Source organism: Alternaria triticimaculans (genome assembly GCF_023758025.1).
Source record: "Alternaria triticimaculans strain BMP 0046 chromosome Unknown scaffold_3, whole genome shotgun sequence".
Taxonomy (NCBI): Eukaryota; Fungi; Ascomycota; class Dothideomycetes; order Pleosporales; family Pleosporaceae; genus Alternaria; species Alternaria triticimaculans.
In genome coordinates this window covers 2,303,076-2,330,583 of record NW_026055960.1, presented here as the reverse complement: position 1 = coordinate 2,330,583, position 27,508 = coordinate 2,303,076, and the positions used below count along the sequence as shown (strand labels likewise).

The following is a 27,508-nucleotide window of genomic DNA, read 5'->3' as shown; positions in this document are numbered from 1 at the left end:
GCGAGCCGCTTCCGCGCCCCGCTAGCAGAGCCGTGCTGCCAGGTGGCACGTCCACCACAACAGCCGTTAGCTTCACTGCAACAAGAGCCCAAGTGGGACACCCGACGCTCCTGAATAGTATGTAGACGCATACAAGCATCCACTGAAAGAGCATATTGGCCGCTCAAGTCCAGGTGCTGTGCAGCTGCGTTATCGTTGCGAGAATCGAGCCCCGGGCTCAACACGCAGACCACGCAGTCACTGGCAAAGAGTCGGAAAATTCGAGACGTGGGCTGTACAGGGCATGCTGCAGCTAGCAAGGCTCGTCTAGAGTATCTCGGGCCTATCAGAGGTCGCTCAATGACGTTGAACCGTTCTGAGTTTAGGTAAATCAAACCCCCTCGAAGGATGCGCGCTACTCCTGCATCTTCATCATGGGGATTTTCGGACCGTGGAGAAGATACCAGCCGTCTTCAAAATTCGCGGAGGTTTACTGGAAACGATCAAGTGGGCGAATAGCGCGTGTTGGCTGGGACGCCTATATTCGAAGCCATGCACCTTGGATTCTGTCTCCGAGCTGAAGCCCTGCCCGTTTCCTCGACATCTTGAATCCCACTGGAGAGCTCTGCTAAAATCTCGGAGCTTCCACGATGACGATGGAACTCTTTCGAGATGCCGCTCAGCGCAGCGTGTCGCAAGGTGTCGCAGCTGCTGTTCTGTGTGGCATCGTTTTCCACTTCTCAATTCGACCGTTCGAGTTTGAGCTGGTCATGTTCCACTTCATGGCAGCTTTCACTTTGAGCTTCTTCGGGATGTTCTACGTCTTTGGATTGGCGAAAGCTTTACTCTTTGCGACCAGTTTCAGCACCGGATTGCTTGCCAGTATTGCCATGTACCGAGTATTCTTCCACCGGTGTCGAAAATTCCCAGGGCCGTTCGCAGCAAAAGTCTCCAAGTTCCACGCTGCAAGTCTCGCGGCGAAGGATGTCAAATACTTCAGAGAGCTGGAAAAGATGCACGAGCAGTACGGTGACTTCGTGCGCACAGGTGAGCGAACAACCAACTGAGGCTTTGCACGAGCAGATGTTAATAGTCATCAAAGGTCCCCGAGAGATCAGTGTTCTACGCAAGTCAGCTGTTTCGATTCTTTATGGGCCCAACTCGGAATGTTTGAAGTCAACATGGTACGGCCAAACCGGGAACGACCCAAAGAAATGTTCCATACACATGACGCGTGACTTCAACGGCCACCGCCTTCGTCGCCGAGCATGGGATCGCGGGTTTTCCATCAAAGGTGTGTATAGGCTCACGAGTTACACGAGTACCTCTAACTTTACAAGCGCTCAACACCTACGAACCACGCATCAAGGCAAAGGCGGACTTGTTCAAGTCCCAACTGGCAACTAAAGGAGCAACGTCAATGGATGTGTCCACCTGGTCCATGTTCTTCAGCTTCGACGTCATGGGTGAGGTCGGCTTCGGCAAAGACTTTAACAATCTTACGAGCGGTGTCGAGCACCCTGCTATCAAGGGAGTGCATGCCCACATGACCATGCTGGGAATCATGAGCACGGTTCCGTGGCTCTTGAACGTTCTGGGCTCTATTCCTGGAGCGGCGGCGGGCTACTCGGACTTCTTCTCCTTCTGCGCAGGCCAGATTCGCGAAAAGCACAAGGTATGTGTTGTGATCGTATTACCGGTGACAGACAATTAACGAAATATAGACCTGGGACGGCGAGAAGTATCCGCAAGACGTCGTATCCTGGTTACTCAAGGCTGTCAAAGAGAACGATGTCTCCGCATCGCCAAGCCCAGAAGCCTTGGAGGACGATTCGAGAGTGATGATCATTGCCGGAAGGTAGGCAATTCTGATGTAGAACCCCAAAGACGCTGCTGACGGGATGTAGTGAAACTACAGCCACCACGCTCGCAGGAGCTCTTTACTACCTCGCCAAATGCCCCGACAAGCAGAAAAGGCTCCAGCAATTCCTCGACCGAGCAATGCCAGGTGGATACAGCCAGTGGTCGTACGAAAAGGTCAAGTCCATCTCTTATCTGGATGATTTCCTCAGCGAGACACTGCGACTTCGTCCCGCCCTATTGACCGGTGGAGCGCGCGAAACACCAGCAAAGGGCATCCAAATTGACGACACGTATATTCCCGGCAACACGAACGTCGTGATTCCAGTCTCGCTCATCCAAAGGGACCCTCGATGGTGGCAGCAGGCTGAAGACTTCGTCCCAGAGCGCTTTGGTGAAAAGAGGTTAGAGATGGAGACTGATCAGGCTCCCTACCTGCCTTTCTCTCTGGGTAAGTCCTTTCATACGGTCGTCGTTCTAGACTCGCAGTCAGCAGCTAACATTCTCGTAGGCGCATACAGCTGCCCCGGCAAGAACCTGGCCCAAATGAGCTTACGTATCTCGCTTTCGATGATCGCGCAGAATTTCGACGTCTCCTTCGCGCCTGGAGAGAATGGAGAGGCATTTGAGAAGGAGATAATGGACACATTCACCGTGACGCTTCCGGCTCTTCAGCTACGATTCACCCCGCGCAAGAGTGCTTGAGTATTGGGTGAAGGATGCTGTTGAGCATGCATCTTGGATGTGCCTCAAGTTGGGCCTGTGAAGGATGAAAGCTTGCGCATATCCGTATTCCAACTATGGGAGTTGGCAGCAGGAGGCTGATGGTGTGTAGTACCGAATTTAATGGGAGGGGTTGTGAATCCTCCAGCTGTCGCATGCAGCTATCCAAACTGGTTTTCTACTCGCTAGTGGTGGTGTTCCATGATGATGGTGCGCACAGACGTTGTACTAGTAGCTCTTTCGCGCAACCCGTTTTTCAAGCGGCTTGGTGTTGTCTAGATCTTAAAAGTATTCTGGTAACGCGACGCGCGAAGCATTGGGGAGAGAGCAGAACAACAGCCCGCTCCTAAGCCCAAGATGAAATTCGGGGAAAAGGCTCGATCTAGAGGCATCCAACGTTGTTAGCCCGGTGTTGGTGTTTTGTGCGCGCACTTCTTCGGAAAGATCTCGTCATGGTCGACCGCGACGTTTTGTATCGGAGTGGAATGTTCGCAAAAGCCTATGCTAAAGGAAGCATCGCATCGCTCTGCCAAGTCAGCATTCACGAGATCACAAGGTACAGATGCGTACATCGTCATCAAGCCCCCAATACTTAAAACAAAAGCTCGGCTAAAGTTCCAGCTCAAACGTCCATTAGCGCTCAGGCCCAGAGACCAAAAGACGGCACGGATTCTATAGCGCACGTAGGCGGTACTTAAATTCGGCTCCAAACGGCTGTCTCCAGGGATAGGGGCTCGATACGCACTGCGCTCAGACTCACACCTAAGTGATCATAGGGAAGCTTGCCCATTTGGCCTCGGCTCTTCGGGACATCTGAAGCCTCCAAATAAAGTATAATTTGTGGCTTCAAGCTTCGACCACCTGAAAAGCATCTCACGCTCGCTGAGTGTTCGTATAATAGAAGCCAATGTTTCGTAGGCAGATGCAGCCGAGCGAGGGGCCTGGGTTAAAAAGCTTGTCGGGTGATCTTCCGTTCAAAGTAGCTAGGTACCCTTACTCTAGACCTACTTGAGCTCAGCCTTTTATCGCGCCATGCCCTCCAAATCAGGTCTGGGGGTGTTGTAGTTTGCGACTGCCCCAACTTAACGTAGTGTCCAATATCGCAGAAAAGCCATAGTTTGTGGTTGAGCCCGGCATTCGGATCTCACTAGCATTGCCCAGGACTTGGAAGAAGCGAAGGCGCGTATATAGAAAAGATGATCGCCAGGTTTGATATGCTATCATCAGGATACCGCATATTTTTGATCTTCTAGCGCCAGTCATCATGCGCACTTCATTGTCACTCGTTACTTTGTTAGTCTCTCTGGTCTCTGCGGTACCAGTTGCAGAGCACGAAAAGAGACAGAATGCTGAATTCGACTATGTTATTATCGGTGTAAGTTGTCGCTCATCTAGCTTGCGCCAGCCTGTAAAGAATTGGTTGCGCTAACATGTAGTAAAGGGTGGTACCGCGGGCCTTACACTTGCTAATCGTTTGTCTGAAGACAGCACCATGAAGGTCGCTGTCATTGAGGCCGGGGCTCTCTATCAGATCGCGAATCCGCTGTTGTCGTCGACTCCAGCTGGAGATGTTCTGTGGTCGGGCTCCAGCCCATTAGATCAGAACCTTCTCGTGGATTGGAACTTCATTACCGCCCCTCAAGCCGGCGCGAATGGTAGGCGAGTCAAGTACGCGCGAGGAAAGTGCCTGGGTGGAAGCTCGGCTCGAAACTTCATGATCTACCAGCGGGGCGATCGCGGCTCGTACCAACGCTGGGCAGATGAAGTCGGAGACGACTCGTACACTTTCGATAACTTGATGCCGTATTTCAAGAAGTCCGTCAAGTTTACACCACCCAACACCAAGCTTCGTGCAAGCAATGGCTCTGCCGAATACGTCGCAAGTGCCTTCGATGCTAGCGGCGGGCCTCTGGATGTGTCCTACGCGAACTACGCTGGACCTTTCTCAAGCTACATGGAAGGAGGCATGAACGGCATTGGTATCCAGACTAGGCCTGACTTCAACTCTGGGGAACTCATGGGAGCTCAGTACTGTAGCTCGACGATCACGCCCGGCAACCAGAAGCGCGCGTCGAGCCAAACAACCTTTCTCGAGGCTGCGAAGAGTCGTCCTAACCTGAAGGTGTACACACTGACTCGCGCCGAGAAGATTATCTTCAATAGCGAGAAGCGTGCCACTGGTGTCCAGTTACCACTTGGAATCGTCCTTACCGCAAAGCGTGAAGTGATCCTTTCGGCCGGTGCTTTCCAGTCTCCTCAGCTGCTTATGGTCTCTGGAGTTGGGCCTGCTGCACAGCTCAAGAAGTTCAACATCCCCGTCCTTGCTGACCGCCGGGGTGTTGGTCAGAATATGCAAGATCACATCTTCTTCGGTCCAACCTACCGCTACAAAGTCCAGACGCTCACGAAGCTCGCCAATGACCTTCTTTATGTCGGCGCTCAATTTGCATTCGATTATGGCCTGCTCAAGAAGGGTCCCCTCACCAACCCCGTATGCGACTTCCTAGCCTGGGAAAAGGCTCCTCGTAACCTTATCTCTTCAGAAGTTGCCGCAGCGCTGGACCAGTTCCCTGCTTCCTGGCCCGAGATTGAATACCTCTCTGCACCCGGCTATATTGGCGATTTCTCCAATCTCTTCGCAAGCCAGCCCAAGGACGGCTACCAATACGCGTCCATTCTCGGCGCTCTTGTTGCGCCCCTCTCCCGTGGTTCAGTGACCATCACAAGCTCTAGCACAGCTCAGCTCCCTTCGATCGACCCGGGCTGGTTGACTGACCCCACTGATCAAGCCCTCGCGGTTGCAGCCTACAAGCGCATGCGTCAAGCCTTTGCTACAGACGCCATGAAGGCTGGTCTCGCGGATAGGAAAGAATACTTCCCTGGACCCAAGGTTGAGACCGATGAGCAAATCCTCAACACCGTTCGCGATACCGTAAGTCTGCCAAGTCTACCGAACCGGCATGTACTAACGATAGCAGTTGATGACTGTGTGGCACGCTTCTTGCACGTGCAAGATGGGAAAGATTGACGATCCAGATGCAGTCGTGGATAGCAAGGCGAAGGTTATTGGTGTGACCGGTTTGAGGGTTGTCGATGCTAGTTCATTCGCACTATTGCCTCCCGGGCATCCACAGGTATGCCATCTTATTCCGCCTCGTTCGTGCATCACTGACTTTCCACCAGAGTACGATATACGCGTTGGCAGAGAAGATTGCCGACGACATCAAGCGCAGCCGGTAAGTCGCGCGCGCAGAAGCCGTACTAGACAGCGCCGACGTTTTCATTGAGAGATTCAAACCCAAGCGCAACATATTGTCCGCTGTCGTTACAGTGAAGTCACCTTTTCTGCAAGTTCGGGCAGCGTTGCAGCCACAACGTCCATCTTGCCAAACACATCGTCTAATGCCTCCTTCTCCAACACCAAGCAATATGCTGTCTTGAACCCTGCCCTACCCGCTGCGCTTACATCCCAACCGTGTGCAGCCGCGAACCAAAGATCACCAGCTTTGCTGTCAACACCAATCTTTCCTATCAGCTTCTCGTACGCCTTGAGATCCGGTTTTCCCACACCAACGTCGTCACACGTTACAATATGCTCGTTGTCGATGTCAATGTTGCCTCTTTCGAAGTAGCCCATGACTCTTGGCCGGTCTCCACTAGTGAACGCCCAGACTGTCCAGCCAGCCTTCTTCATTATGTCCACACATTCCTTTGCGCCCGGTCGGACTTCACACTTCGTATACTCTTGTATGAAATACTTTACATCTTCCTCGGTCGCTGTGCTGCGCGGCTCTGCTACGCCAGTGAAATGCAGGATGCGGAAGAAGATGGATTCGAAGACCTTCGCGAAGGGCACGTATGAACCCGAAATCGAGAGGTAGGTGTACTAACGCTCCGCGATTTCTAACTAAGCAAAACCAAGGAGGCGTGCGGAGATGTTGTTGGCCTGAAGTTTGGGGCCCAGGCGTTGGTCAATGACGGCATAGAAATGCTCGTGCGACACAAGCGTGCCGACTATATCGAAAATGATGTGCTTCGCTCCAGACATGGTACCGGACTTGGCTGATGCGCATACCTTGATCGTGGTGCTTTGCTGAGATGTCAGGTCTTCGTTGTGATGAGGCTCTACATACATGCAAGGCACGTCAAGCACGCCCCGCGCGCCATCAGGGTGTGTGTTGCTCACAGATTACGTCATCACATAACGTGACATTCGCCATGTTTGGGATCGCACACATGGCATTTTGCGCAGTACGACTAAGACCATGGTGATATCTCATCATTTCTCCATTATGACTACATGCAATTGTGTGACGCCGGGAAGAGCTCCACAGAGAGGGGCGCATCGTAATGGTTGACTCCGTCCCGTGAAATGGAGCTCTCGTCATAGAATATCGGTGCCTTCATCTTTAGTCAAAGAACCGTCACCATACTAATCACTCAACTTCTTCATGCGCCATCATCAGCTCATCTAAGCCATCATTGTTATCGCATCGTTCGCAGCCCAAGCGGCTATCTCAAGTAGCACCAATGCATCCGATTGGTCGGCGCACAATCTTTCCCAAATAGGACCGAAACACCGTGCGATATCAAACAGCCGTTAACGGCGATGCAGATCTGGCATGCGACGCGTGGATGTGTTCATGTGGGGAAGAGAAGGGATAGAGATACTGATACGTCATGATAAAGGAAGAAGCAGACAGGGTCAAAGCTATACCCGCAAATGCGTGTCACCAAGAAGAGCCAAAGACAATGTGTAGTAAAGGCATAGAGATGGATTCTACATAGAAAAGGGGAGGGAATAGATGCGCTATGAAAATCATCGCTAAGAGTCATTACAAAGAATGCTGTCAAACAACAAACCCCAAAGTACGAGTTCAAAGCCTCAAGTACTCATAACACCCAAACACCAAGGCCATGCATCGTGAATCGTGATAGTCAAGACTTTGCTTACCAAGCAAGGTCGCTCTTCTCGTTGTCGTTGCCGCAAGCAAGACCCTCGCAGAAGTCCTCCATCTCTTTGCTGATGGCCGAGGCACCAGTGGGCTCGAGTTGCTGCTTAGCAGGCCAGATCTTTTGACCGGCCTTCTTCTCCTTCGCGCCGTGCTCCATGACGATCTCGCGACATCGCTTCTGGAAGAAGAGTGGGCCCTTCTCCATGTGTGGGTGCAGCTCACCGTTGACAAAGATGCCGGCCTCGATGTTCTTCTGCGCACGCTCACATAGAACCTTGTCCTCGCCCATGACGCGCTTGTAGGTGTCGCTAATGAGGTTGAAGTCCTCGTCGTTCGAGTGCTTGTTGCGCCAGACCTCGTAGTACATGACTGACTCGGTAGGTGACTTGGGCATGAACTTCTGCATGAAGAGGAAGTGTTTTGTGACGGTGAAGGAGGCGTTGGGGAAGCAGTACGTGGAGCAGATCTCTTGGCCGAGGTCCTTGCGGTCTTGAGGGGTCTTGGGGTCGTGCTGGATGTGGTCTGCCGAGCAGTAGACGTCGTAGCTCTCGAGGTCGATCAAACCTGTTGTGAGATCGGGGTGTGTGCTCTTGCAGTGGTAGCACTCGTTGAAGTTGTCGGCGAGAATCTTCCAGTTGAATGGGCCGTCGAGGTTCCAGGTGTGGTCAAACTCGTAGTCGTCAAAGTTGAACTGACCAAAGCGCGCCTGTTCGTCGACGTGGTCGAACTGTGACTCCCATGACACCTCGGGCTCCTTCTTCGCATCCATGTTGATCCAGACAAAGCCGTTGCGGTCGATGCGTGTGTGAATGGGGAAGAGACCGTTCTTGGCCTTCTCGAAGTTCTGGAGCTCCTGGTATCCGGGCGCCTTCGCGAGCTTGCCGTTGAGGCCATACGACCAGCCGTGGTACTTGCAGGAGAAGATCTTAGCATTGCCACCATCCTTCTCAACTACGGGATACGCGCGGTGTCTGCATACGTTGTGGAATGCGTTGATCTCACCGGACCGGTCCTTGGAGACGACGATGTCGTAGTTGGCGACGTTGTAGCGGAGGAAGTCGCCAGGGTTGGCGAGTCGCGACTTGTGGGTAAGAATGAGCCATCTTCGGGTGAAGATGGCGCGTCGCTCGAGTTGGTACATCTCTTCAGAGGTATACCAGTTGGCGGGGAGGGCCCGTACGGGCTGGTTCTCTGGTGGAGCCTGGGCGGCGGCTGAGCCGCCAAAGCCAAGGTAGCTCAGGAGTGACCCGACCATTGTGAAGGATGCGTGTTGAAATGTGGTGTTATGCTTGTTGTAGGATAGTGGAGTGCTAAAGGTAACTGGAAGCGACCACGATTGTGTGTTGTACAAGTCTGATAAAGAGGATGGACGTCAGGTTGAGGATGTCGCAGGCGTTATTATACCCTCTTCTCGAGGTTCTTAACTCCTCACTCTTATCAAGTAAGACAAACAACTAAGTCCCCATGGGGTTATGGCTTCCATTCGTGCCCGAGGAGCGATAACCAGTGGGACGTGGGAACGTAATTCGGCTGCAGGTGACCGTCAAGCGCCACACAACCTGACTATTTTTGACGTCTCTCCGTTACCGCACGTTCTGCCATCGTGATCAATTCAACATTCTAGAATGCTGTGCTAGAGCTCAACGGCGTCATATGACTGGGCAGCGTCGTATTACCCCAGAGTAGTTTCATTGACTGTGCATACAATGCAGGAGAAAATCATGGTGACTGAACGTATAGACCGTTCTCGTCATTGCCCCTCATGTTGGCACGGACTTGAATGGATCTGATTTCCAAATGCGGACAACGGACGCCAGCCCAAGGCGCGATCAGACTGCGACCACCAAGTTCTGGCGGGACTATTACGGTCGCATTATCCAAGTGCTATCGCGCTCTTATCGAAAATCTTCACTGAAGATGTTGATCGCAGCTGTTATCGTCGAGATATCGAGATAGCGATGCTATCTTGATGAGCTGTCGGGCTTGGATGTAGTACCGCAGCTGATAACGTCTGCTGGACTATAGCCCATGATACTCTGATCGAGGGTATAGAGCGAACGTCGGAGCACACGTACCGTTGAGCGCGTTGTCATTGAGTGCGAATGACGCCACACGAGTCGCGCAACGCATACGACAGCAAAGCGTCACTGGTCTCGATGGAAGCGCCTCTGTTCGTGGATGGTTACCGCAGCAGCTCGCGTGTCACTACCCCTCCTGACGATATGGAGAGTAATCGGGAGGGTTTGGGTGCTTTTGGCAATCGCAGTCGTGAATTTGCCGGCTGGTGCTGACAGCGCAGCAACGTGTTACGTTGGGCATGCCCTAACACTGTAGGCGTCTGGGGTGATTTGGCGATATAAGCTGTCGTTTGTCTCGCAGCATCGACTCATCGATGAACGCAACCAGAGACAACTTCAAGGTGAGTCCATTGCGAAGACTGCTCAGGGCGTGACTCAGTGATCGAGGGCATGCGATGTGGGTGACACCACACGGGTCGGCATCATGGTCCAGATGGGTCTGCCTTTCTGCACGTGGTACTGTGCAGTTGCCGATTAAAAGGGGGTTGTGCTCTCGAGAAGCCCCGTAGGATCGAGGCTGGGTCCGGGAGGGTGATTGTCGCATGGCTTTTATTGCCACGCTTCCAAGGCCTAGTGTCTTTCACACCGGCTTTGTGGTCGCGATGGGTTGGCGCAAGGTTTGATGGCGGAAAGTCACCCTCAATGTTGAAGCAACGCTTATCCTTGTTACAATGATATATTGTAGCGAGCAAGATCGGTGAATCTTTGCGGCACGACAGCCGCATTAGGTTCGATTGACGGGAAAAGCATGCTAAGCTCTCCATACTATGCATACTTACCTGAAATCCAGGTCTGATATCAGACGAGACGAATTTTGGGTTGGAGTAAAGATCGTGAGAAAGACGGGATGGTGTTGCGCACACGCGAGGCGGGGTTGTTGCAGGCTATTGTAGTCCCGAGACGATTTGCCTCTATGCGTCCGCACCATAATCACTAATCCCAAAATGGACATCAGGACCCTACGTCCACGACTGGCATCTTCCCCACCAATGTCGTAAGTATCGCATGCGGGGCGGTGGGCTGCTTCCGTGCATCACTCTGCCGTTGGCCACACCGTGGGAATTATTTTGCCAATTGAAGTTTGCGCTGCGCTTAGTTTCGGCTTCTATGATGGCAGAGCGTAGTGAAATGGTCCGTTATCGCGAGTGCAAGCAGCTTTAAGAGGAGTTCGTCCTACAGCCTTGAGCAACCAACTGCCCAATTCCATACTTTTCAACTCTTTTGCAATGGCGACCTCCCAGCGCGTTGTCATTATCGGCGCCGGCGTTGTCGGCACTAACCTCGCTGACGAGCTGGTTTCACGAGGATGGAACAACATCACCGTCGTTGAGCAGGGTCCATTGAGCATGCCCGGTGGCTCAACATCGCATGCGCCCGGCCTAGTCTTCCAGACCAATCCCTCCAAAACGATGACCTTACTCGCGAAGTACACAGTCGAAAAGCTACAAGCGCTCGAGAAAGACGGACAGAACTGCTTCAACCAGTTGGGTGGCTTGGAAATTGCGACGACTCCAGAACGACTGGAGGAGCTCAAGCGCAAACACGGATATGCGCAATCATGGGGTATCGAGGCAAACTTGATCAGTCCCGATGAATGTCTCGAGAGGTACCCTCTCCTTAACAAGGACATGGTGCTAGGTGGTCTTCACATTCCAAGCGATGGCCTAGCGCTAGCAGCTCGTGCGACACAGATCCTCATCGAAAACACGCGCAACGCCGGCGTCAAGTACCTCGAGCACACCGTCGTTACCGGAATCGAGCAAGCGGACGGCCGTGTCACCGGTGTGACGACCAACAACGGTTCTGTACCAGCGGATATAGTTGTATCGTGTGCTGGATTCTGGGGCGTAGAGATTGGAGCTATGATTGGGCTCAAGGTTCCTCTCCTTCCTCTAGGGCACCAGTACGCGAAGACTACAGCTGTCCCCGGTCTCGAGAATCGCGGAGTCAACAAGAAGATCAACGCCATGAACGCCGAGCTGCCGATCCTACGACACCAGGACCAAGACCTATACTACCGAGAGCATGGCGAACAGTTTGGTATTGGGTACTATGGCCACCGTCCAATGCCCGTCAAGGCTTCAGACTTGGGCGTGACACCCAAACATGTCGATGAGAAGCACATGCCTTCTCGTTTGGACTTCACACCCGAAGACTTTGAGCCTGCCTGGAAGGCCACCAAGGAGCTGCTTCCGGTACTGCGCAACACTGAGATCGCAGATGGTTTCAACGGTATCTTCTCTTTCACGCCAGACGGTGGATCCGTCGTTGGACAAGCTCCCAATCTCGACAACTTCTGGGTCGCTGAAGCCGTGTGGGTGACACACTCGGCCGGTGTGGCTCGAGCTGTGGCAGAGACCCTTACAGAGGGCCGTTCAACTATCGACATTGCTGAGTGTGAATTGACACGATTCGAGGAAGTCCAGCTGAGCCCGGAATACGTCAGCGAAACCTCGCAACAGAACTTCGTCGAGATTTACGACATCATCCACCCTCTCGCGCCGAAAGAGAACCCTCGCAACCTTCGTGTCAGCCCCTTCTACGCACGACAACAAGAACAAGGCGCCTTCTTCTTGGAGGTAGGAGGCTGGGAGCGTCCACACTGGTACGAAGCGAACGCAGGCTTGGTCAACACCCTACCGGAAGAGTGGAAGCCTGTTGATCGGGACGCCTGGTCGTCCAAGTTCTACTCACCGATTGCCGCGGCGGAGGCCTGGAAGACACGGAATGCAGTAGCGTTGTACGACATGACAACCTTCCACAGGTTCGAGGTGTCAGGTCCTGGTGCCGTGCACTTGCTCCAGAGGTTGACGACCAGTGACGTTTCTAAGCAACCCGGCGCCATCACCCATACACTGCTCGTCAACGGCCACGGTGGCGTACTGAGTGACATTTTCGTTTCGAGAATCGAGGAGGCCCTCTTCCAAGTAGGTGCAAACACAGCGACCGATCTTGCCTACCTCACGCGCGAAGCTCGCCGTCAACACAAGCACACGTCCGGTCAGTGGGCTCAGGTGCGAGACATCACTGGAAGCACATGTTGCCTTGGTCTTTGGGGTCCCCGCGCACGCGACGTCATTCGCACGGTGAGCTCCGATGACTACAGCAACAAAGGCTTGCCGTACATGGGTGTGAAGAAGACAAGCATAGCTGGAGTTCCCGTCACCATGTTCCGAAAGTCGTTCGTCGGAGAGTTTGGTTGGGAGATTCAGACCACACCTGAGTATGGCCAGCGGCTTTGGGACATATTGTGGGAGTCGGGCAAGCCCCACGGTCTAGTCGCTGCTGGTCGCGCTGCCTTCAACGGACTGCGAATCGAGAAGGGCATCCGAGCCTCGGGTTCCGACATGACCTCCGAGCACAACCCTTGGGAGGCCGGCGTGACGTACGCGATCCAGATGGACAAGAAGGCGGACTACGTTGGCAAGGCTGCGCTGGAGCAGCTTTCGAGGAGGGCAGCGTCTAAGCGACTTCGATGCTTGACGGTCGACGACGGTCGTTCGGTGGTTCTGGGTAAGGAGCCTGTCTTCGTGGAAGGCCAAAGAGCCGGCTATGTTACCAGCGCCGCTTTCGGCTACACGGTACGCAAGCCTGTCGCGTACGCATGGCTACCCAGCACTGTGAGTGAAGGGAAGACCGTGGAGATTGAGTACTTTGGCAAGAAGATCAAGGCCACAGTGACTCGCGATCCATTGCACGATCCTCAGGAGCAGCGCTTGAGGGGTGAAGGATCATCGGAGAAGCCGGAGCTGCAGAAGAGGCTGAAGGCGCTGCTGTAGTTGGGACGTTGTAATGTTGGACGATTGTTATGACTGTACATGAGCATCGAAATGGCGTGGCTGGGTTTGGTTTAGGTGTTTGTCAGGCGTATGGGTACCATTAGTTCCATGGTAGATACTGTATTGAAAGATCTCCTCGTTGAAACGCGTCGTGCCTGATCGCTTGTTGTGAAAAAGAAGATGTGCCGCATGCCGCGCCATTTAGGATGCATCGTGTCTTTGAGGTGAACGCGTCCGGCACAGCTCGACGCGTTTGGAAGTGGGCCGCTTCTCACGTGACAATGTCTTATCGATAATGAGCGATAACGTCATCATCACCTCGGCCTTCGCAGAGCTCCATGGCCTCCTCAACTCTACGCCAATTTCTGTTCGGTGTCTTCCTCATGAGCGTGTTTACTGCAACCATCAAACGATACTCTCTAGCATCAATCTCTCGCACTTTTACCAAGGTAAGCGCGAGCAATTGCTTCCACAATCTCGAATCGGAAGTTGACGCCAAGCAGCCATCGTCTCCAGCTGCACGCGCCATGCACATCCAATCAATCCCCATGTGTACGAGCACCCTGATGGAGCATCTCGAATCGTCAGGCACACTCTAACTCACTAATCAGGGGAGGGTTCGGGCAATAACTATGCCTACCTAGTCTCAGACGACAAGACCAAAGAAGCCGTTATCATTGACCCTGCCAACCCTCCAGAGTACGTCGGAGACATAGGGAAGAAGGTGCCTAGCTGACTTGACTGTAGAGTTCTACCCGTGTTGCGGGAACAGACTACCACTGGAGGTCTCAAGCTGACCAAGATCATCAACACTCACCAGTAGGGCAACCGCGCTACACAATGTGACTTCGCTGACGTATCGGATAGCCATGGAGACCATGCAGGAGGCAACGTGGATACAGTAAGTTTAGGAAGAAGCAAGCAGGGTGGGAAATCATCAGCTAACCGTCCTCCCAGATCAAGGCATTCGGCCTACCTGTAATTGGCGGTCGTGACTGCGACAAAGTCTCCGAAACCCCCAGCCACAACAGTACCTTCAAGATCGGTTCCATCAACGTCAAAGCGCTCCACACACCATGCCATACACAAGACAGCATATGCTTCTACTTCGAAGACGGCAACGACCGCGCCGTTTTTACCGGAGACACACTGTTCATCGGCGGTTGCGGCCGATTCTTCGAAGGCACCCCAGAACAGATGCACAAGGCTCTGAATGAGACCCTAGCGGCTCTTCCTGACGATACAAAGGTCTACCCTGGGCATGAATACACGAAGGGCAATGTCAAGTTTGCCAAGAGTGTGCTGAACAATGATGCCATCAAGAAGCTCGACACATTCTCACAAGAGAATAAGCAGACGCAGGGTAAGTTCACGATCGGCGACGAGAAGAAGCACAACGTCTTCATGCGCGTCGACGATCCTGAACTCCAGAAGGTTACTGGCAAGACTCAGCCAATCGATGTCATGGGAGCGCTGCGAGCCATGAAGGATAAGTCATAAGACGGAAGATTTGCACAAATAAAATGACATCAGAGCATCCTGCTATGCTGCTTGGACTAGATGCTTACTTGCAGAATATCTCCGTGAATGATCTACGTTCATCTGTGCTTGTCTAGATGGGAAGCCAACAGCGCCAGTAGCAAAAGAAGTATAACTGCGGGGAAATTATGTTAACAAATTGCGAGTGCAGGTTCGGGCTCGTGTCTCTGGTATTTGATGAGACCAGTGATAGGGCGCCTGAGGGCAGATGTTCGCGAAGGATGCAGTGCTTGACTCACAAGCGATGACTGGACTCGCGGTTCGTAACTTTAAGAACATCGTCACATCTGAAAGCACGAAACAACTTCAAATCATCTTCTTCAGCCATTATCCATACTTTCGTTTTCGTCTCACGAACAAACAAATCCTAAAGACATAAATATCTGTCGTGATGGCTACCATCGACGTCACCACGAAGGCGCCCAAGCAACGTATGAGACCGAACCAGCAGGAGACGCTACCACCCCACAAGTACTACGAAAACCGCTGTACCTTAGTACAGAGTCTACGTCAGAATACACGTGAGAATGGCATTTATTCTTCCTTCATCTCCAATCTCCTGGACCTTGGCGCATTCCGCGCTCGACACGAATCTATAACGACTGGCCACCAGCTCAAAGACGTAGAGTACGCAATACGTGGGCGCATCGTCACTATTCGTAGTGCAGGAGAGCGTTTGCGCTTCTACGAAGTTCAATCGGGCGAGGACAAGATACAGGTCGTGTGCCAGGCGACTGAACGAGATGACATCGAAGTATACAAGCAGCAACAAGAACACCTTGCGAGAGGCGACCAAATCGGTGTGATCGGTCACCCAGGGCGAACAGCACCACGAAACCGGCCTGTAGGCGAGCTCTCGCTCTTCGCGCACAAGGTCATCTTGCTAGCACCCAGCCTGCACATGCTGCCCAAGACGCTCACTGACGCCGAAACGCGACACCGCGACCGACCCCTCGACTTCATTACGAATCGACGCAGCCGCGACATGCTGCGCACCTGGGACGCGATGGAAGCCTACATCACCACGTTCCTGCGCAGCCGCGGATACATCTCAGTCGTAACACCAATCCTCTGCCAGCAAGCCGGCGGTGCAGCAGCCAAGCCCTTCATCACCCACCACAACGATCTCAAGCGAGACATGTACCTCCGGACGGCTACGGAACTCCATCTCAAGCCCTTAGTCGTTGGTGGCATTGATCGCGTGTTCGAAATCGGACGTGTGTTTCGCAATGAAGATATGGATCTGACTCATAATCCTGAATTTACGAGCTGCGAGTTTTATCAGGCGGATGCTGATTACGAGGTGATGATGCAGCTGACGCAGGATATGATTTCTGGTTTGGTGAAGAGTGTGACTGGGTCTTATGTGACCAGGTTCAAGAGTCAGACTGGTGACGAGTGCGAGATCAACTGGGAGGGGCCATGGGAGCGCATTGACATGATACCAGCTCTTGAAGCTGCCTGTGCTATCAGCTTTCCTCCTCCATCTGAACTTCACACTGAGGAAAGTCGACAGTTCCTACTAAGCCTCTTGCATGACCGCAACATCGTCTGTTCGCCCCCGCATACAAACGCCCGTCTGCTCGACAAGCTCGTGGGCTTCTACATCGAATCGCGCATTACAAATCCCACGTACATCATCCACCACCCGAAGCTCATGTCTCCACTAGCCAAGACGCATCGCGCAATCCCTGGTCTGACAGAACGCGCTGAAGCCTTTGTCTGCGGCCAGGAAATTTGTAACCTGTATTCCGAACTCAACGATCCGTTCGAGCAGCGCGAGCGCTTCCTAGAGCAGGCTCGGCAGAAGGCTCAAGGTGACGACGAAGCGCAGAGCATTGATGAAGCGTTCATCAAAGCGCTGGAGTATGGGATGCCGCCCACGGCTGGGTGCGGGCCTGGGCTCGATCGCATCATGATGTTCTTGACGAACAATTACTCAATCAAGGAAGTTTTGGCGTTCCCAATGATGAGGGAGGAGATGAAGAGGGGTGGAGGTGGGCCTGCGAATACTCAGACTGATCAGGTGGTTGAGAAGGGAGAGCGGGTTCGGGCACTGAGGGCCCAAATGGCAGCGCTTGAAGCTGAGATCGCGGGGCTGTCCATTGAGAATTTAGAATGAGGTTTTGTAGCTAGGTAGTCAGGTTTAGCATTTTCTCCTTTGGGATCGAGGAGGTGAGACTGGAAGTGCGCAAAATCGTTGGCGTGGGACGTTGATTCCTTCGTAACATCATACCTCGTATGCTATCTTACTCGTAGAAATACCAAAAATACCGCCACTGTGAATACCTCCGAAATCGCGAATCCCCTGACACATCTCAATGGAATCCTACCAGCCCGAAGCTTGACGAACGCCCCTCTTAGTAGGCATCGTCTCCTGCTCTTCAGTTCCTGAAAGTCCAATGTTAGCACTTGCTATAGGAAGTACCCTGAATACAAAAAGAAAACGCTGGACAGGATTATATGTTCGTACTCAGTCGGTGGACCACGGGGACCGAGCTTGGTGGCAAGCTGCCGTATTCGGTGATGACCATGTTGATGTACTGCGCGGGCGTGACGTCGTAGAGCACTTGGAGATGATGCAGGTTTTTGGCATCGTCAATCCATTTCAGAACGTCTGTGGTATCGGCAGGCGCCTCTTCCGATGACGACTTGTCGTCGCTCTTCGAAGCCGTAAATCGTGACTTGAGAGGAAGGAGCTCGCGGCGCTCAGCCTCGGAGAGGATTTCCTCGGCAGGGGCGACTTCATTTCCGACGATGGAGTCCAGCGCTACCTTCTCAGTGAACTTCACTGATTGGCAGAGTACAATGACGGGCAATGAGTGGGAGTAGGCAAGCATGGAAACCAGAGCTGTGCCAACGCGCGAGTAGAGGCGACCGTTTGACATCATCGCGTGGGCACCCAGGAAGACCTTCGTCGCGTCCTTGACAGCATGCGAAGCTCCTGTGATGAGATAGTAGCGTACTGAGATGCCGTGGTTTGCGAGTTTCCGAGCTAGCTGCTTGCCCTCGAATAACGGCTTTGAGTCCACGACGATGACTGAGAAAGGTTTACCAGACTGGTGAGCATGTATAATGGTCTGTTCGACTATCGAAGATGCCGCGTAGATCAGGATGACGTCGCCAGCTTGGATCTTGGTAGCTGCCAGGTCACGGATGAGTCGGTCAGCAGCTGTAACACGTTCGCGGATGAATATGTCGATTTCCTCGATGAGGTCTCGCTTCGCCTCATTCTCCGGAGTTGAAGGATCTATCTTGATGATGACTGGAAGATGTCAGTATCTCTTCAGACGTTCTCTAGACACCCCGTTGCTCAATTAAGTCATGTCTGCTCTATCAGGTCAATGTGAAACTCCAACTTACTGTCCTTAAGCCATCGAATGGCGTTTCCCATACTGATGCTGAGCGGTCGACAGCTCTTCAGGAACTCGATCTGAGGACCAAGGTGATGACTGGTCAAATGTCGGGCCAAACTGTTTCCTGGGGGTGTTTGATAGGCCTCGATCACTGTCTTGAACACCAAGAGCATGGCCACCATGCGTGCCGTACTACCACAGATGGCGTAGCTGCTATACTGTAGGCCCAGCGCGAGAACCGCAGGATGTACATCTTTGGACGCGCCGACAAGAGATTGTTGCTTTGGCTGGCTGTAAAGATGACCAAAGAACAGACCAGTCTGGTTTGGTTCTTTCCCCTTCTTCGTCTTTCTCTCTGGGTCTTTCACGACTGGTGCGTTGGCTTGCGATGATTGCCGCCATGGTGGCTGTGGTCTTGACTTGTCGTCTTTTGGTGTCTGCTTCGATTCTTTTTGCTGTTTCTGGCTGTCCTTTGGAGGTCCTTGCTGTTGGTTTGGTGCGCCAGACGCAGCCTTGGCTTGGGCTCGCTTTGCTTGCTTCTCGGCCGCCTTTTGCTTTTTCAACTCCGCTGGTGAGAGCTTTTTGGGCCCGTCTGTGGCATCGCCGTTTGGTGTTGCAGGTGCGCCTTCTTGAGGTGGTACTACTGCCGCAGCGGGTGCAGGCGCTGCCTCTGCAGCGGGTGTCTCAGACATGGCGATGCGACTCTTCTGTTCTCGTCGTCCTTTTAGAATTGGAATGTGGCCAGTCAGGTGTAAAACGATCAGGCGTGGTGGGGCAAAATTAAGTGTCGTGGCGTGAAGTTGGTCCCAAATTCAGTATCTCCAAGCCTGGAGATTTTCGTGGGTCGGTTCTATTAGGTAGAGTAGTGCAGCGCGTGTATGGTCAAGCGTGGCTGGGCAGGCGGAAATTTGATAGAGATGCGTGAATTGAGTCAGAAGTTTGGTCGCCGCTTCTGGTTAGCGCCAAAACGGAAATGTCCCGCAATGATCCCCGCGCTCCCTGCGTCATTGGGCAGGCATCCATCGCGCCTTCTCCAACAGCACAAACATCTTGTTTACTCACACGTCGTCATCGCCACATGGAGCAGGCTCCATTCCATTACTTTAACCTTGAACAGCGACACCACCTTCAAGATACTCCTACTTCATCTTCGACCCGCCGAAAAAGGGGTCAAGACGCAACGCCAAAATGGCCGATACCATCAGCTCCATCACCGACCTCCCCCTCGACATCCTCGTACTCGTATTCCCATACCTCGACGCCAAGAGCTTCCTCGCCCTTTGCAGCACGTGCAAAGCCTTCCAGCAACCGTCGATTCGATTAGACCCAGCGTACTGGAGTTATCTCGCTCGAACGACCTTCCGCGTACCGAACCAGCCAGTCGTACAACATGACGGCGACCGCTGGCAGAAGATGTATCGCCGCATGCTCACCCAGAGCCGCGTATACACATGGGGCCATAACTCGCACAACCGCTTGGGGCATGCTTCAGACCCGGAGGACCACGCACATGGTCGGACGCCTCGAATGAGAGGAATGAGAGCTGGCATGATGCGGCCAGGCAGGCGCATGTACAACGCCCATCAAGCCTTCCCGACGGAGATGGACAAGACACGAGAACTAGGAGTCATTGCCGACATGCAATGTGGTGGCTGGTCCACGACTTTGCTCACCTCCAAAGGTACCCTCTACACTGCTGGCGCCCTTGATGGCCAGAGGATACTCATTGCTAGCGGGCCTCTGCAACCACTCCGCTTCCCAGAAGGCTATCCTTCAAATACCTCCGAGGCCCAATACGAAGAGCCGACTGTCGCCATCCGGCAGTTCTCCTCCGGTCGTGCACACATACTTGGACTCTCCGACAGCGGCCGAATCTGGTCGTGGTACGATGTCAAGAAGCCTGCGCTCCAAGTCAAGTTCGCTACTCTGCAGCTGAACGAACTCTCCTTGAACGACAAGTCGAACGCGACCTCCAACTTCGGACAAGTAAAACAAGTGGTAGCAGGATGGAGCCGCAGCTCGGCCTATGTTCATGGCGTTGGCATCGTCGTCTGGGACCCCGTTGAGCGAGACCATGGCGATGAAGGTACAGACACTATGCTTGTCCTGGAACATGCTGAAGTTCCCAAGACCAGCTACCAGCATGTCAAGGGCAACCGCGATTCAGATGAGCAGAGAGTTCTGCGTCAAGAGGTTGGAGCAGTACTGAACTACGTTATACTGGAGCACTTTGTGCTGTTCAGCACAGACCTGGGTAAGGTGTTCTGTGGAAGATTCGAGGAAAAGAATCGTGTCGAGGATATTGTTGAGCTCCAAACTCTGCGTCACGACCAGGGAGCTCCTCTTGACGTTCAGGGCTCTTTCCGCAACTTTGCCATCTTCAGGGACGATGAAGTAATTACCGGCGACCAGAACTACCTCGAATCATGTTGGAGCAATCGTCACAGTCCAGGGGATGTGCAAGGGCTGAAGAAAATTCCGGCCTTGCAGAACAGTAACGTCATCTCGATTGCTTTCGGCGACTATCACTACCTGGCACTCCACTCGGATGGCAAGATAACTTCATACGGTACCGAGAACTCCGCCTGTGGCGCACTGGGGTTAGGCTCGAACGGTGACAACCTAGTCGGGAACGCACGAGGTATCGTGTATGACCGATTCAATGGCAACGGACAACTTGCCCCTCAAGCCCACACACGCGGTCGTCAGATCTGGTTCGACGCGAGAAAAAACGAATGGCTCAAGCAAGCGGTTCATGACGAAGCACACGCAGAAGAGAGCCAAGAGCGCAGGGAGATGTTCAGGACCGACCCCAACGTCCAAGGCGAGGTCAGTGAGTGGTTCGAGCAGGAAGGAAGAGCCTGGGATCAGGACCGTGGTGAAGACGGTCTTGGTGCCTATTTCGCTCTTCGGGTGAGTGCTGCAGGATGGCACTCGGGCGCTTTGGTTCTGGTCAACGAAGAGTTGGCCCAGAAGGAGCCCACATACAACCGCGAGGATGTACATTTTCCCAGACTCAAGCTCTCTGATGGCAGAGAGATGCCCGGTCAGAAAGATTTTGACGAGTGGAGAGAGGGCCGGCCTACGCCAACCTAGGAAAAAGCTGGACAGCCTGGAGCCTACGTTGACGTTGGGTCACCTACTTTGCAAGGTTTTAGCTTAATGTAGCCTGCAGACCTGTTCGGTTTTTTTTCTTGTATGAGGTGGGCCCAAGCTTCAGCTCAACACATAGGCTAGAGGACTCAGCGCTACTCAGGAGGCACTTGCTACAAATTCTGCCATCAGTTTTACAAATACTACATGCTCCTATCGCATCTCCCCAAGTAACCCACTATCTTGGCATAGATCTGCGCGTTATCGTTCAGGCTTGCAAAAGTTCCTCTGATGCCTGCATGTACTGCCGACGTGGTGGCAACGTACCATGCAGACTTTCCGCGAATGAACGAGGCGGTAGCTGACCGGTCGGAAGCGGGGTGCACGTTGTGTGATGTGTTGCTCAGCCTCAAGTAACCCCACAATTGGTGCGATCATCCTACACCAGCCTGAGGAGGTCATCAAATTAAAGCTCGATTACTTCCGATATGGCGTCTGCTACCTCCTGTTTCTTCGATCTTCTACTCGTCGTTCTGAAACTACTGGAGATCACGTGTCTGTTACTCAAACTCACTGCTGGGACTTTCCTGCGTCGTTTGACTGGCCGACATGATGCAGAACCCGTTCAAATTCCTAGCGTGGCCTCTGTTACTTTCAACGAGCTTTGTGCAACCTGTCAGGGTATCGTCGATATTATCAGCCATCCGGGATGGCATAAAGATCTTGTCCATCACGAATCACTCGCATCTCTTGAGAACTCTTCCGAGCAGTTCTGCGGGATATGTTCGGAAACTCTCGGATACATACAAAGGGAGTTCGCTGAATCCTCGGAGACATTGTTTCCAATCAAATGCGAATCTGATACTTCGTCGGCAAGTTGGCAAAGCGCTTTCGAGTGGAAGTTGACATCGGATGGTGTGAACAACTTTAGTCTGGGTTTCACATTTGAGGTCATTGAGACGCTTCGAAGTAAGCCTTGTCTGGAAGCATCTATCAATTGGATTGAGTACTCACTTTCGAACACAGGCGAACACGCGGCGTACAAACCCGCTTCGTCGACATCTTCTCCCGAGAGCTGGAATTTAATCGAACGCTGGATGGATGAGTGTACTCAAAAGCATATTCGTTGTAACGCAACTATTCCCGAACGCTGGTTCCCAACGCGGGTCCTGGATGTCGGCACTTCCGATGAAGATCGCGTACGATTACTGCATCGTGAAGACATCCCCCCTGGGCAGCCTTACGCAACTCTCTCTCATTGTTGGGGAAAAGTTGTTATGCCGCATACGAACTCGTGGTCTTTATCTCGATTGAGGACCGGCATTGATTCATCATACTTCACGAGAACGTTCTTGGATGCATTTAGCATCACTCGAAAATTGGGCCTTCGATATCTCTGGATTGATGCTTTTTGTATCATACAGGACGACCAGGACGATTGGAACAATGAAGCCAGTCTCATGAGCCTTGTGTATAGGTACGGCTTTATCAATATAGCCGCCACAGGGTCACAGAACTCCAATGGAGGTTGCTTCTGGGACAGAAACCCACGAGCTGTATTGCCAACCGAGTTAAGTATACCCTGGGTCGGTTGCAAAAGGGTTGCAACGAAGAGGTACCTTACCGTATGCGAATCTAACGTGTGGGCTCAGAAGCTCACACGTGAACCGCTAAATCAACGTGGCTGGGTACTTCAGGAGCGTATCCTTTCGCGACGTGTTCTTCACTTCGGGCGAGGGCAGCTTTTCTGGGAATGCAGGCACTTTGCTGCCTGCGAGACTTACCACCAAGGTCTTCCGGATAGTGTGCGTGGACACACATCTATCAACATCAAAAGACTACAACTCGGCGATGAGACAAGAGACGACCGCTGGCCTGCAAAACACATTTCGCAAATTCCACCGGGTATCAGCCCTTCGAGAAGGATCTTGAACGCTATCAGAGCAACCTTGGCGCCTATTTCCATTCAGCAGGTTATCATGCACGCTACTACGAAATCTGCGGCGGTGTTCCAAGATTGGGACGCGATTATTGAATTATACACCGCGTTGCATATCAGCTTTGATTCTGACAAACTCCCAGCTGTGGCAGGTCTTGCTAGCAGTGTGTCTGTTGTGGAACCGGGCGCACCTGGGGACGGCTATCTCGCAGGCCTGTGGCAGTCTTCTTTGCCTGCATACTTCCTATGGAAAACTACAAAAAACGAATTGTCGCGCGCCTTACCGACGCGCCCGGAGGGACGACTGATCGCGCCGACATGGTCCTGGGCCTCAATCAGAGGCAAGATCTCACTCGCATCTTGCCAACACAACTACAACTCCGACGACTACCTGACAGTTCTTCAGGAGGCAGTAGTGACTGACCTAGACGGTTATCGCTTCGGTCAAGTGATTGATGGGTACGTTAAACTTCTTGGCCCGTTAGCCTCGGTATGTTGGACAGCCAACCCCAACACCCACTCCTCACCTGAGCTCAAAATCGGCAAGATAACCCAGATCTTCCCACAAGAACTCGGCAGCCATGTTCCGGTATCGGTTACACCAGACAGTTCGTCTGGTCCTGAAATCTTTTTTGACACAGCAGTAAGCGGCACGCCATCTATAGGAAGGTTAGAATGCATCGATACTACTTCAGAGGACCAAGTACTCACGCTCCTGCCCATCGTTGGGGTCAAGAAGAGAATTGCGTACGAAAGCGAAACAGTCATTGGATTGGTGTTGATACCAGCCAGGCATGGGACGGGGAAATACGAGCGAGTCGGCATGTTCTATACTATGAGACTGCAGGTCAGGCGGATTCTTGCAAACATGCCTCGGCAATCTATCACGATTATCTAAGATTATTTGTTTATGGAATCTCACTCAGTTATGTGACCACCGGCCCAATCTGGAAGCGTTAGTGTAAGGGCTAGTCACGTGCTCACGTGGCGACGGCATCGCCGTGAGGAGTAAACTAGGGCAGCTGGACGTTGCGTAAGATCGACGGGACCACCAACATGCCACTACCATCGATGCATCCCCATTGTTACACTCAGGGGTTTACCCAAGCTCCCACGCGTTTGATGATGACCCGGTGCTCCTGCTTCGAAGCCGCTGGTATTAATCTCGGATTCGCTAGACGTAGATCTTCTCGCATCCACGGCGTCTCCGAAATTGAGGCAACTGTTCGCGAGAGGCGTGCTCGATCTACGCAAGGATTACAAAATTACTAGAATGTGGATACTGGGCAAGCTGCTGGAAGCCTGAATACGCGAGGACAATCGAAGCCTGGGGGATGTGATATCGTGCGCGGCCAGTAAAAGCCGCCGATCTGACGATAGGGAAGTGGCTTCTGTGTATCAGGTTCGAGCTCATGGATGAAAGCGATCGCGTCTCGGTAGTTCCTACACCGTACGCCATACATTCGGTATCTTCCAGGTTCTATCCATAACATCCAGCTGACAGACAGCCAACCTCGCCGTTGTTCGATGCGCGCTCGCTACCGAGAACCTGTTTTTGAGGTTTGCCCAGCTTCTACAATATCGCGTGGTGTTGTGGGGATCGCACGAGGTACTCCAGATCGTGGATATTCCACGAATGGCGGTCGGAGACGCGACGGATCGACTCATGTTCCGACAGCCACATACAACGGTTGAGTTTGGTAAAGATCGAGACGTGATAACAGCCCACTAAGCCAGCATCGCGTACCAGCCGCCTCTCACGCGATGTGGTTCTTTGGGGTTGAAAAAGGGTACCGCCCCGCAAAAAAGCACATGTGTGGCGGTTGTTTCCCTGAATATACTGATGCTCGTGCTTCAACTGCGAGTCTTTGTTTAGCCGCCTCTCTTACATATTGCTTAAGTTGTTTCCCGACGTATCATGAGCGCCTGCCCTTCGGTTGGCGTTCCTGCAGAAGCTGAAACCGATCCGTCACGGGACGCCTTACTCACCCACCACACCTCGCTCTAACGCCCGTAATGGCGCAACTGCATCGTTCCAACTGGCGGCCCCTTAATCCGCGCAAAGGTCTCGCCAGACGTGTCAAGCCAGCTCGCCGTTGTTCTTGCGCGCAGGATCAGATCTCGGGTCACCCCTGCCGATTAGGCCAGTGAACCAGTGGCGTTAGCCACAACAAACGCCACCATCGCAAACTCAGCTGAGATACCACCAGCCAAGACACGAGGACACTGGTCGTCCTGCTGAGGCCACGCACCAAACCATGCCTACCCCAGCAGAATCCGTGATGTATGCCTTCCACGGGCGCTATTCGTCACAGCTGAACACGATCAGTTTGTTGCCTTTTGCTTGATTTGCGCATCGTGGGCTTACGCTTCACTTTGCCCACCAGCTTTCGTCACCAGGACTACGCCGCGCTAGCTCGCCGATATCTCGATGTTTCAACCGCATCTGGGCGTGCTGATGTCGCCGTCGAAGCATATACGTAGACCAGGATGGCGCGTTCCGCAGAGATTGATGCCCCAGGAACAAACCTGACTCTCACATGCGATATCCTTATTTATACGTAGACCCCAGTGCCAATCCTACAGGAACGAGACAATAACCGTACCCGAGTATTATTAGCTGTCTACTATACAACGGAGGATTCCGATTTTAGTGCTTATGCTAACAGTCATTCCCGTTCTTACTCGAAGTAAGTTGTATGAAAGCGGTTGCTTCCCCGTCTTCTTGACTGACGCAGTGGCTAGTTCATCTAGGACCTGCATCATCCCACGCTTCTCATAGTCTGAGTGGATCCCACCAAGCCTCACCTGTCTTCCGTCGGCGTCATTTTGTACCTATGCCTCCACTTCTCAACCCAACGGATTCGCTCAGTACAGAAAGGCGGCTCCCGCTCGTCAGTCTACGGCATCTTTTTGAAGTGTTCTTATTATTGGCGCTCTTTTCGACAGCTTTGAGATCGGCTTTCCTTGCACGGAGACGAAGAACGATGACTAGTTCGGGTATGGGTCAAAGTGACTTGCCCGTCAATCAAGAAAAGAAGTTGGCCATTCACCAAAGAAAAGATTCATATCAAGAGGAAGTGCATCTTAAAGGAGAAAACGTAGAGACTGTCGGCACAACTTTAGAAGAGAAGTCAAGCATAGAACGACAGAACGATGTCTTTCTTCGTCGGCCATCGCTCGACCGGGAACCAAACCAGTACCTCCATTCGCTCCAACAAGAGACACTCCAGCCAATACTGTCTCCAATCTATCCTTGGATATCAGCGCCGCAGAACCTACCAGGACCATACGACGCGCCCTACTACCCAGTGCCATTACCGACTATCAAGACCGAAGAGTCACTTCACGACAGAACTCAGTCGACTATTATCAAGGCCGAGCCACCCTCGGAAGACGTACCCGAAGAACTATCAACTATCTCATACACCCGCCGCGTCTCGCCAAACAGTATTCCAGACCAAGAGTCACTCCTCGAGGGTACAGTCACGGTCTCAACCAAAGGCTGGCGACGCACTCAATGGACCGTCACCGCAGGTTGAGCCTCCTCTGCCACCTATTCACCGCATGATCAATCCAAGCTAGGGGAATGTCGGAAAGCAAGTGCGATCGCACGCTCGCACAACATGCCTTCTTCCGTACAGCGATACCTTACCTCCCACGACAACGCACACTGCCTGGACACAAGCCACCATCGCTCGATCGTGGTCGCATGACCTCAGCAGATGTGGATACTGAGGCTCAACGTTAAAGTGCTGAAGCGGACCAGTTTGAGCATGGAGTGTTGTGGCTTGCGTAGTTTCCACGCTTACTAGCTGAGGAAAGTGGAGTGAAAGTGGGGCGGGTAGACGAGACTTGTCGACACGATGTATGTATTGTTACTGTTTGCGAGGCTTAAACTACAGCCGGCATGGGTAGATCCGGTTGCTTATCATGTTTTTCTTGCTTTTCCTGGACCCGCGGTAGGTATTTGTCATGTTGGTATTTCGAGACGAAAGGTTCGGGGGATGTACCCGATCGTCTTCATGTTTCGGTGTACTCTAGCATTTGTTTTGTAATCTAGGCAACCGTAATTTCCTGGACTTTCTTCAAGCAATCGGTCTGAATCAAGCTGCAACCTATTCTCCAAGTATAAATCGGTACTGCTTCTACTTCACATGCCGAGCGCATACCAAAGTCCCCGAGCGCCTAGACGACGCGTTACTAG

At 52.7% G+C, this 27,508-nt stretch overlaps 9 protein-coding genes across 9 annotated transcripts; 6 read left to right on the top strand and 3 right to left on the bottom strand.

Annotated features, from left to right (window-relative positions):
- Positions 1-635: 635 nt before the first annotated feature.
- Positions 636-2,544, top strand: J4E78_003481 (uncharacterized protein; the record flags this gene model as incomplete). Its single annotated transcript, XM_049364121.1, has 6 exons — positions 636-1,026; positions 1,082-1,273; positions 1,320-1,654; positions 1,704-1,837; positions 1,887-2,290; positions 2,351-2,544. 6 exons carry the CDS (start codon positions 636-638, stop codon positions 2,542-2,544), a joined length of 1,650 nt encoding a protein of 549 aa, XP_049224786.1.
- A 1,282-nt stretch (positions 2,545-3,826) lies between these two features.
- Positions 3,827-5,802, top strand: J4E78_003480 (uncharacterized protein; the record flags this gene model as incomplete). The annotated part of the gene is made up of 4 exons (XM_049364120.1): positions 3,827-3,937; positions 4,004-5,494; positions 5,541-5,696; positions 5,746-5,802. 4 exons carry the CDS (start codon positions 3,827-3,829, stop codon positions 5,800-5,802), a joined length of 1,815 nt encoding a protein of 604 aa, XP_049224785.1.
- Positions 5,803-5,887: 85 nt separating this feature from the next.
- J4E78_003479 (uncharacterized protein) lies at positions 5,888-6,610 on the bottom strand (the record flags this gene model as incomplete). The annotated part of the gene is made up of 2 exons (XM_049364119.1): positions 5,888-6,354; positions 6,481-6,610. 2 exons carry the CDS (start codon positions 6,608-6,610, stop codon positions 5,888-5,890), a joined length of 597 nt encoding a protein of 198 aa, XP_049224784.1.
- A 902-nt stretch (positions 6,611-7,512) lies between these two features.
- On the bottom strand, positions 7,513-8,772 carry J4E78_003478 (uncharacterized protein; the record flags this gene model as incomplete). Its single annotated transcript, XM_049364118.1, has 1 exon — positions 7,513-8,772. One exon carries the CDS (start codon positions 8,770-8,772, stop codon positions 7,513-7,515), a length of 1,260 nt encoding a protein of 419 aa, XP_049224783.1.
- A 2,049-nt stretch (positions 8,773-10,821) lies between these two features.
- J4E78_003477 (uncharacterized protein) lies at positions 10,822-13,374 on the top strand (the record flags this gene model as incomplete). The annotated part of the gene is made up of 1 exon (XM_049364117.1): positions 10,822-13,374. The coding sequence occupies one exon, from the start codon at positions 10,822-10,824 to the stop codon at positions 13,372-13,374; it is 2,553 nt and encodes an 850-aa protein (XP_049224782.1).
- A 338-nt stretch (positions 13,375-13,712) lies between these two features.
- Positions 13,713-14,874, top strand: J4E78_003476 (uncharacterized protein; the record flags this gene model as incomplete). Its single annotated transcript, XM_049364116.1, has 5 exons — positions 13,713-13,926; positions 13,986-14,073; positions 14,122-14,193; positions 14,242-14,275; positions 14,332-14,874. 5 exons carry the CDS (start codon positions 13,713-13,715, stop codon positions 14,872-14,874), a joined length of 951 nt encoding a protein of 316 aa, XP_049224781.1.
- Positions 14,875-15,304: 430 nt separating this feature from the next.
- On the top strand, positions 15,305-17,035 carry J4E78_003475 (uncharacterized protein; the record flags this gene model as incomplete). The annotated part of the gene is made up of 1 exon (XM_049364115.1): positions 15,305-17,035. One exon carries the CDS (start codon positions 15,305-15,307, stop codon positions 17,033-17,035), a length of 1,731 nt encoding a protein of 576 aa, XP_049224780.1.
- Positions 17,036-17,372: 337 nt separating this feature from the next.
- J4E78_003474 (uncharacterized protein) lies at positions 17,373-18,961 on the bottom strand (the record flags this gene model as incomplete). The annotated part of the gene is made up of 2 exons (XM_049364114.1): positions 17,373-18,178; positions 18,277-18,961. The coding sequence occupies 2 exons, from the start codon at positions 18,959-18,961 to the stop codon at positions 17,373-17,375; spliced, it is 1,491 nt and encodes a 496-aa protein (XP_049224779.1).
- Positions 18,962-19,457: 496 nt separating this feature from the next.
- J4E78_003473 (uncharacterized protein) lies at positions 19,458-21,365 on the top strand (the record flags this gene model as incomplete). The annotated part of the gene is made up of 1 exon (XM_049364113.1): positions 19,458-21,365. The coding sequence occupies one exon, from the start codon at positions 19,458-19,460 to the stop codon at positions 21,363-21,365; it is 1,908 nt and encodes a 635-aa protein (XP_049224778.1).
- Between the last annotated feature and the right edge of the window lie 6,143 nt (positions 21,366-27,508).